We start from the raw sequence: 9,587 nt of genomic DNA on the forward strand, positions 1-9,587 counted from the left end.
ACAAAAAATTCCACTGAGACTCATTTTCCTCGTTTCTAAAATTGGCAGAATAGCTCCACCTCAGGGAAGGGACTAAATGAAGTAACGTATGTATAAAGTACAACATTAGGCGATGCAATTCGTAGAATTATATTGTTTTTATTAATACTCCCCGTGGAAAATGTCCTTGAGATACTGTATCAACTGCTGTTGATCTTCACCTTTGTTGAGAAGAAAATGAGCAACCAGCGCAAACGTCATGTGGCCACGGGTTCTGAATCCTCACTGGCTCTCCCCACCCGCCCCCACTCCCTGCAGAGCTGCTCCCTCCCACAGTGGCTGCTGCTCCTGGGATTGTGCCACTTGATCTTGCAGAAATGTGGCCTGTCTCTCCTAAGGACACGAGTGGCTAAGAAAATGTTCCTGCTGAGTAAAAGCAGTTGTCGAGTTAGTTGTTCACTGTCTTTCTTCTTTTCTGTTTCTCCGGCAGCTCTTGAAGTCCCATTGGCTTGATAATTATGCCAAAGACTCGGTAAACCCTGGAGTCGTGGTGTTGCTGGGATGTGGTGCCTTATCCAGCACCTGTGGCCAGCTGGCCAGCTACCCCTTGGCCTTGGTGAGAACACGCATGCAGGCTCAAGGTGGGTTTTGTTTTGTTTAAAGATTATTTATTTATTTTAGAGAGAGCGCACATGCGGGGGTGGGAGGAGATGGAGAGGGAGAGGGAGAGAGAAACCCAAGCAGACTCCACACTGAGCAGGGAGCCTAACGTGGGGCTCGATCTCATGACCCTGAGATCATGACCTGAGCCGAAACCAGGAGTCGGACACTTAACCGACTGAGCCACCCAGGCGCCTCTTCATGTAATTTTAATACCACAGATACATTGCACTGTCTGTATATCTGTGCTTTATGTATAGACAGAGTAAGATTTTTTTTTTTGCCCATGTTGAGAATGCATGTTTTAAGAGTAAGCTTTAGTATCTAGATGGATTTGGGTTTCGATTCTTGCCCCAAACGACTTTGGATTTTCATTTTCTCATCTGTAAATGGGAATGAAAACTGTGCAGTGTTGTAAGAATTAGCAGCAATATATGTGAAGCACCTGGCTTTTGGCAAATTCTTGGGACGTGGTGGCTGGAATTGTTTATTATTGGACCCTACAAATTTTGGACTGTGATCCTCCTCATTGTGACACTGTCCTCTCCCTTGGCTTTTGTTTGTTTGTTTCAGAGAGGGAGAGAGAGAATCCTAAGCAGACTCCACGCCCAGTGGGGAGCCTGACTCGGGGCTTGATCTCACAGCCCTGAGATCATGACCTGAGCCGATATCAAGAGTAGGACGCTTAACAGGCTGAGCCACCGAGGCACCCCTCCCTTTGCTTTGATTACACTGTGTCCTCCTGGCTTTTCTGCCAGCTCATTGATTATTCTCTTAAGATTTGCTGGCTTTTATTGCTATTTAAAGTACGTAGCCTGTGCCTTTCTTTTCTTTTTGGCTCTTTTGCTGACCGGTCTCACTCATCCACTGTCATTGTTTAAATAGTGGCCCTGGGTATCTACAGCTCTATTTCCAGTCTCTCCTCCAAGGACCAACCACCCCCCCACCCCCAACCAAGCCGTCACTCATTAATTAACGAATACTTCCAGAGCCCCAGTGGTCAGGTGCTGGCAACTCTGCCAGATGCCAGGGTTAGAGCAGTCCCCACGTCAGATGTGGTTCCTGCCATTGTCGAATGGAGAAGACACACAGTCATCAAGTAAACAACTCGTTAAACCACCTCCCCCTTGTTAGGGGAGCACAGAGCAAGGAGCTCTACCCTTACTTGGGAGCCCCAGAACATTGTCATTCAGGCTCAACCCGGAAAGATGGGTGGAAGTTAGCCGGGCAAAATCGGTGGGGTGGAAAATAAAGAGCGTTCTAGTCGGAGGAAAAGTATACGTGAAGGCACTGAGGCAGGAGAAATGGGGACCGTTTGAGGCACTGAAAGATCATGTGGCTGGAGAGAAAAATGCAAAGTAGTAACTAAGTATTTCATAGGTATTCTCTCATTTAACCATCACAGCCATCTTTGGGATTGATACTAATATCATCTGCATTCTACAGATGAGTAACTGGGGCAAAAAGAGATTAAGTAACTTCCTTAAGGTTATACATTTGGTAAGTGGTGGAGCTAGACTTCAAACTCAGGCCGTCTGATCGAAAACATCACCTGGCAAGGCCTCCCCTCCCATCTGCCAACTCCATCTCAGCCCTCCCGTGGCCCATAGAGCTGCTGTCTTTAAGGTCACGGGCTGATCATTGTACGCCTGTTCAGGAATCTCTGTGACTCTCCAGTGTCTTCAGAATAAACTCTAAAGTTTTTAGTGGGAATTTCAAAGCTGGTAGTAATGTGGCCCCACTTTATTTCTTCGCCTCCCGTCCATTTCCCCACCGCTGCCTTGGCCGCCTCGCGCCACTGAGTCCCCTCTGTGTAATAACCACATGGGGCAGCAGCATTGTCCCCAGCACATGCATGTCCCCGCCCCCATCTTTGTTGTGCCAGCAAAATGGACTCTCCCTCCCTCCCTTACTTGCCTCTTGAGGTCATTTGCGCAGCCCAGGGACCCTACGTTTTCCCCAGTTTCCCAAAGTGTTCCCCCTGCTCCCCTTAATTCCCAGGATTGAACTACTCTCTTTTCAGTGTGTGGTTAATGAGGAGGCGTGGTGGTGGCAATGTGGGGCGGTAGAAAGCACAAGAACTTTGGAGTCAGAAAGATCATCTGCTCTCAGCTCTCCCGCTTACTGGCCAAGTGTGCCAGGCCAAGTTTGTGCATCTTTCTAAGCCTCCAATTCCTCATTTATAAAATGGGTAGAATACTTACCTCGCGGGATTGGTGGATAAAGTAATTAACCGGTAGCTAACACATAGTAATCACTCAGCATAACTGTTGTTATCACTGTTATTATAATTACGGAACTCACTATAAGGTACCGTGCAAGGGGAACGTAAAGGGGTACTTTCCTGGGCCCCTTGCAATAAATATTATCCCTACATTATATTCTCGAATGTCAGTCGGAATCGTAATTGTATATGGTAGTAATAACAAGACATGCTTGAATATTAAATTAGCCTGGTTTCTTTTCTTTTCTAGCCATGATAGAAGGAAACAAACAGATGAACATGGTTGGCCTCTTTCGACGGATCGTTTCTAAAGAAGGAATCCCAGGACTTTACAGAGGCATCACCCCAAACTTCATGAAGGTGCTCCCCGCGGTGGGCATCAGCTATGTGGTTTATGAAAATATGAAGGAAACTTTAGGAGTCTCCCAGAAATGACATGTTGAATTTTATGCTTTAGTGTGATTATTGCAATTTCCAACAATCTCTGGAGTGACTTTTTCTCCTAGAATTACTAGTCTATGGCAAAAGAAGTCCTATATTTCTCACAAAAAAAGGAAGAGCATATCAATGATTACTTTAAACATTTGGGCTCAATTTTATATATACAGAAATGTCAAAAATCATAGTTTTGATAAGCTCATACAATTTTGAAAAGGCCACAAAAATTGTATTTTTTTCTTTTCCTATTAGTACCTTTCTATACATCTCTGCCCTGAATCCTAAATCTGGAAAATGTGTTGCTCGAATTAAATGTGTTTTGCATGGTAATTATAAATCATTAATCTTTATTTTGGTTGGTTCAAGTTTATGCCAGTTCCTTAATACTTAAATGTCTTTTTCTACAAAACAAAATGATCAGAAAAACTTGAAACTTGCGTTGTTTTATGTATTTTGAATGTCTCTGTAGACTTCTTAAAATTTCCTTTGTAGAACCATTAATAGAAAATCATTGCATGAAAACATATCTTACAGCAGCCAAGTAAGTACAGGGCTTCCATCCTTATCTTTCTTGAAGCTGAATGAGGATGAACTTAGGCAGAATTCCAGGGCACGTGAATACTCTAGTCCGTTTATATTTCTGCATAAGGAGGAGTGATGAAATGATATTTACTTCAGTGGGCCCTTTTCCATTTTCCTTGCACTATTACTTGGTTCCTGGAATGGCACCCTGGTTGTCCGTATATTACTGTTCAATTATCAACACAAGGCAACTTATTTGAAAGCTTCTGTTTAGTCTGTCATCGCTTTGAAAAGCACCAGGAAACAGAACCCTCTTACTTGTATCAGCTTCTTCGGAGTGTCTCTCTTGTCTTTGTCCCTCGTTTCCTACTTGAATCAGATTCTGTTTTCATCAGGAAAGGTTCTAGGGAGGGTTCTTGGTCATCTGACGTTTCCTAATTACACGATCATGGGTGAGTGACATTTTCATTCCCCCCACACTGTTGACTTTGTTAGAACCTACAGTTCTCAATTTGGACAGCACAAACCTAGGAAATCAGTGCGTTTTAATAGTAGTAGGTATTAATATTATGTATTAGGTACCTATGTTTAAATGGAAGGCCCACGTTATAAATATACATTCATATGCTCCCTTACCCCAAGCTTTAGGAACATGTTAGGATAAGATTTATAATATTGATAGCATATTTTTCATTTTACTAAACATTTTTGTAGTTGGCCATCTTGTTTCGATTTGTGTGGTTAGGACTTAGACAGTTATTAGTCGAAGTTGTCCTGTAGCTTTTCAATTTAGTTCCTAAACTCACGTTTGATTTCTAGTGATTTCTGTTACAAATTGCCAACATTTTAGTGACAATCCAGTGATGTACTAGGCACTTACTTTATTTGAACCTACCTCTTATATTTTCTGAACCAAAGAGAAATGTTGGAGTTGTGTTTGTGAAACATATTCTGAAATACAGTTTTTAATACATTAGTTATGCCTGATAAATGTCTTGGTATTTTTATAATACCTGTGATAAACACAGGACTCTATTTTTTCTTCAGGGTTGTTTATACTTTCGTGAGTAATCCAGAAATGACAATATTAAGGTACATGATTAGCTTTTTCTTTTTGTTACTCGTAAGAATTATGGGATGAATGACCAGAGTTTCAAGCTACTGAAAAACAGTCATTGTTCATTATGAATTTAAATTGTTTGCTATTTAACATTGTAAGGTATGAATGTGATTTATCCATGCATCTTGTATCTTTTGAAAAAATCATCTTGTGTCTTTCGAAAAGAGCCCAGAGTTGAAGATGTTTATTTCTAGTATTACTGCATATGTACTTTCCATTTATATTAAAAAAGCTATATATTTATTTTAAAAATGACTTGTTTCCTCATTTAAAAAAAAATAGGCCACCAAAGGAAAAAAAAAAAAAGCTGTATCACAAGCTTCTATCCCTGGCAACAGTTCGAATAATCCTTTTCACATCTGACTCCATATAGTCTTTCCAAATATTTTGGCTTTTCCTGAACAGCCACAGCAGTTGTCTCTGTCATACATTTTGGCATAAGATGATGTTTTTCCTGATGTCCCAATTCCACGTTTACTAGTTAGGGTCACACCCCCCGGGGTTCACAGTGTCAGGGAGAATTCAGAATCATGGGCTTTCTTGACACAGCTTGATGGAGTATCGGTTTGTCTGGAAGCTGTGGGAAGCAAAGCTAAGGAAGTTTACTGGTAAGTGATTGAACATTTTTTTTTTTACAATGCAGATTACAATTCAATACAAAGTCTGATTTAAAAAAATAAAAATAATGAAAATAAGACTGCAAAGAAATTTCTGTGTTCTGACTCCAATGCCAGCCAGACTCCAGGAAAAAACATAGCATCAGCCCTCCTCTGTCTGCTGTCCGAACCCTTTGTTAGAAAAACGCTGCTGGATTTATTTCTCAGTCTTGCATCCACACCAAGAGAATAGTCTTCACGCAAACAGGGATCGTATATTATGCTGTTTTGTTCTTTGCGCTGTGCGTCAGGACACGTGTATAAAAGCGTGGCCTGCTTTCCCTCTCCCCGGAGAGGAATGTCACCAGCCCTTTGTTATCATGGAGCTTGTTGTTGTGGTGGTTGAGATGAGCGTCACAGGAGAGGAGCAAGCAGCAGCCCTCTTCTCCCTGCTTTGCCGTATCCCCTTGTTGGGAGAAGCAGGGAGTGGACTGAGCGCATTTAGATTGCCTTCTGGGAAACAAACTGAGGGCTTCGGGGCGGGGGAGGATGGGCTAGGCTGGTGATGGATATTAAGGCGGGCACGTATTGCATGGTGCACTGGGTGTTACACGCAAGTAATGAATGATGGAACTTTACATCAAAAACTAGGGATGTACTGTATGGTGACTAACATAATAAAAAATATTAAAAAATTTTTTTAGGGGCGCCTGGGTGGGAGAGCAGTTAAGCGTCCACCTTCAGCTCAGGGCGTGATCCCGGCGTTATGGGATCGAGCCCCACGTCAGGCTCTTCTGCTATGAGCCTGCTTCTTCCTCTCCCACTCCCCCTGCTTGTGTTCCCTCTCTCACTGGCTGTCTCTATCTCTGTCGAATAAATAAATAAAATCTTAAAAAAAAAATTTTTTTTTAAAAAGATTGCTGTCTGGGAGAGTGTGCCCTGCCACGTTCTACCTGCTTTCTCCCTCCCGTGCAGGACAGAGCTGAGCTGAAGTCCACGCTGCCCCAGCCTGGACCCACTGCTGCCCTCCAGCCTCAGTGATTGAAGATGCCCGGTCACAGCCCTGTGGCTGATGTTAGACATGGTTTTTAGTTCTTTGTGGGGTTTTTTTGTCTGTTTGTTTGTTTTTACCAAATGTGCATGTTCCCTGGTTGTCAGTAGGCCCCCTGGCCGTATACTCAGCTGCTCGGCCACAGCCACTGCAACATTGTTTGCTGTGAAAACAGAAGTACCCCAAGCCCGGGCCACTTGGGCATTTATTCCCGAAGAACTTAGGTGCTCATTTTTCGTTTCAGTAAGTATTTATCAAACACCTACTTGGTGCCAGACACTTAGGGGCTGAGGACAGCTTTGAACAAAAGACACAGTACCTTTCCTCATGGAGATTTCCTAGAGGAAAGAGACAAGACGCACAATGAGTAGAATATGTGATATTGCAAACGCAGAAGGCAGTGCTGGGGTCGGGTCTGTAATTCGAGAGAGAGAAGGCCTGGCTGAGAAGGTGCTATTTGAGCAAAGACCCAAAGGAGGTAGGGGAATGGGCCGTACTAAAGTCTGGGGAGGGCATTTCAGGCAGAGGAGATGCCGGGACAGCCCCCGTGTATGGCTAGAACGGAGTAGGGCCAGCAAGGGGGAGGGTGCGAGAAACGCAGCCCGAGGGCTACTGCGGGAGGCATATCAGCTGAGCCTTTCTCAGTCTCCAGGACTCCAGGACAGGATTCAATGTCTCTCCTCTGGGGGTGGAGCCTTCTTATTGGAAATGTTGGAAGACACCTGTATCAGCTTAAATCCAGCTGGAAGCTCCTTTACCACTCAGTGTTGTGCCAGTGGCCTGGGGTCTTGACCCCTCTGGGTGCTGGTCATGGTCCGCAGCTGTGCCATGCTTGGCATGAGAGTAGGTAGGAACACGTGGGCCATCTGTACTTGGGGTCTGGCCTTTCCATTCTGAAGGGGTGAGGAGCCAAATGTAAAGCTCTCCTAACCCTGGGACCCACCAACCTTTGTCTCTGCCCCAGCCTCTGGGTTTGCCTCTTTTTCTCTTTGCTCTTGAAATCATTGGTCTTTTCTTCAGGGGTCCCCGGCATCCTTTCTGTGGGTAACTTAGATGTTTGCAAAAGACAGAAGAGACTTATCGAAAATGATTTCTGTTTTCTGCTTTTAAAACTCACTCAGGGAGGGGAGCCTGGGTGGCTCAGTCAGTTGGGTGTCTGACTCTTGGTTTGGCTCAGGTTGTGATCTCAAGGGTTGTGATCTCAGGGTCGTGGGATGGAGCCCCAAGTTGAGCTCTGCACTTATGGCAGAGTCTGCGTGTCTCTCTCCCTCCTCCCTTTTGTTCACATGCACATGTACTCTCTCTCTCTTAATAAATAAAATCTTTAAAAAATTAAATAAAAATCACTCAGGGAAGGGAATGCTAAAGTCCTGCCTCCTTGCCTGAAGTGAGATGAAAGGGAACATATAGAGGAATAAAAACAAATTAGTATTTCACTAAGTTATCCTGCTCCAGGCTCTCAAACTGCCTCCTGTCCCTTGCACTCTGTCTCAGGAGGAAGCCTCACTGTGCTATGCAGCAGGGGGCTCCATACAGGTGAAACACCACATCGTTCGACCTACTGAATCGCGAAATCCCAAAGACTTTATTAATATATGGCAATGTAGCTTCATAGCCAGACAGTTCAAGAAACAGTGTCTAAATGGAAAAGTCAGCATTGTCATTGCGAGTCCACACTTTCCAAGGGCTTGGAAGGAGATAGGAAATAGAGGGCAAAATTAGTTGTAATGTGGAAAAGAATAACTTGGAGTTCAGAACTGTTCCTGAATCTTTTGTTTTGGATAATACAGGGAATACAGATGAAAAGGTGCAAATGCAGAATTATAGGTAGTATTAATGAGTCAGGTGCTTGAGAGTGTTACAGTAGGAGAATCTGGAAGAAAACTAAAGGTGAGGAAGACTTTTTAAAGTCTATCCACTTGTGTGGTCTTTGCTCTTCTGATATTGTTCCCTTCTCACTTTACTATTTGTTAAGGTGTTCCTCCTGGAGAGATGTGAGAAAAGCTTCTGTAAGGTAATAAAACTGTGTTAAGGAGAGGAAAGAGTCAGTAGACAATTGAAGAATTTTGCTGTAGTTTGAAAATTTTGCCTTTTTATGTGCATTTGACTAATAAAAATGTATGACTATAATTTTAGAGAATTTTGACTAGAGATTATGGAAGACTTTCCTCTCTGTACCAAGCCTCAGTAATTCACTTATTCTTCATATAAACCATGAGAAAGATTCAGAACGTCAAGAGACATACATTGGTCAAAAGGGTTATTCAGCAAAGTTTTTCCTATTTTTTTTAAAGGGTTTTATTTATTTGAGAGAGAGAGAGAGCATGAGCGGGGGGAGGGGCAGAGGGAGAAGCAGACTCCCCACTGAGCAAGGAGCCAGATGTAGGGCTCCATCCCAGGATCCTGGGATCATGACCTGTGCCAAAGTCAGGCACTTAACCGAGAGCCACCCAGGCACCCCCTATTTTTTTTTTTTTTTCATGGTATTATTAACTAATAATCGGGTGGTAAGTGCTGGTGAGGTATTCCCTCCCCTTCAGAATTCCCCACAGTGGAGTTCCTCCTTTGCAGAAGCCTGGGCAGAAGGAGCATGAGAAGTTGCTTTGGTACAACTCTGTGGATAGGCCTTAGGGTGAGAAGTGAACTGCCATCCTTGTTTATAACTGATAATTGCTCACGATGTTATTCAACTACAGATTTGCCTATTTGGGGCACCAAGGAGCATAAATATGGCTCTCTAATACAGGCATTGCAAGTTTCAAGCATGCATAATTTCTGAGAGAGAAAGAGAGGGAGAGAGAGACTAGATTTATGACTTTTGCAGCCCATTTCATGCCTTCCCTTGTTGAACTGTATAAATTATCTCTTTGGAAATAAACAACACAGGCTTTGGGAACACTAATACAATCAAGCTCATCTGTTCCTGGCTGGCTGGCTGGATGGATAGCCACATGACAAATGGCCCATGAGCCTCAGCCCAGAGGTCATATTTTCCAA

At 43.5% G+C, this 9,587-nt stretch overlaps 1 protein-coding gene across 1 annotated transcript in view; it reads left to right on the forward strand.

Moving 5' to 3' along the window:
- Positions 1–5,195, forward strand: part of LOC113244953 (mitochondrial adenyl nucleotide antiporter SLC25A24) — a 50,292-nt gene extending 45,097 nt beyond the window's left edge. The window contains exons 9-10 of the mRNA XM_026484673.4: positions 470–620; positions 3,114–5,195. Of these exons, the coding sequence (XP_026340458.1) occupies positions 470–620; positions 3,114–3,298 (336 nt within the window). The 3' untranslated portion in view covers positions 3,299–5,195. The remainder of the gene's footprint in view (positions 1–469; positions 621–3,113) is intronic.
- The last annotated feature ends 4,392 nt before the right edge of the window (positions 5,196–9,587 follow it).

This window comes from Ursus arctos, unplaced genomic scaffold (genome assembly GCF_023065955.2).
Source record: "Ursus arctos isolate Adak ecotype North America unplaced genomic scaffold, UrsArc2.0 scaffold_12, whole genome shotgun sequence".
Taxonomy (NCBI): domain Eukaryota; kingdom Metazoa; phylum Chordata; class Mammalia; order Carnivora; family Ursidae; genus Ursus; species Ursus arctos.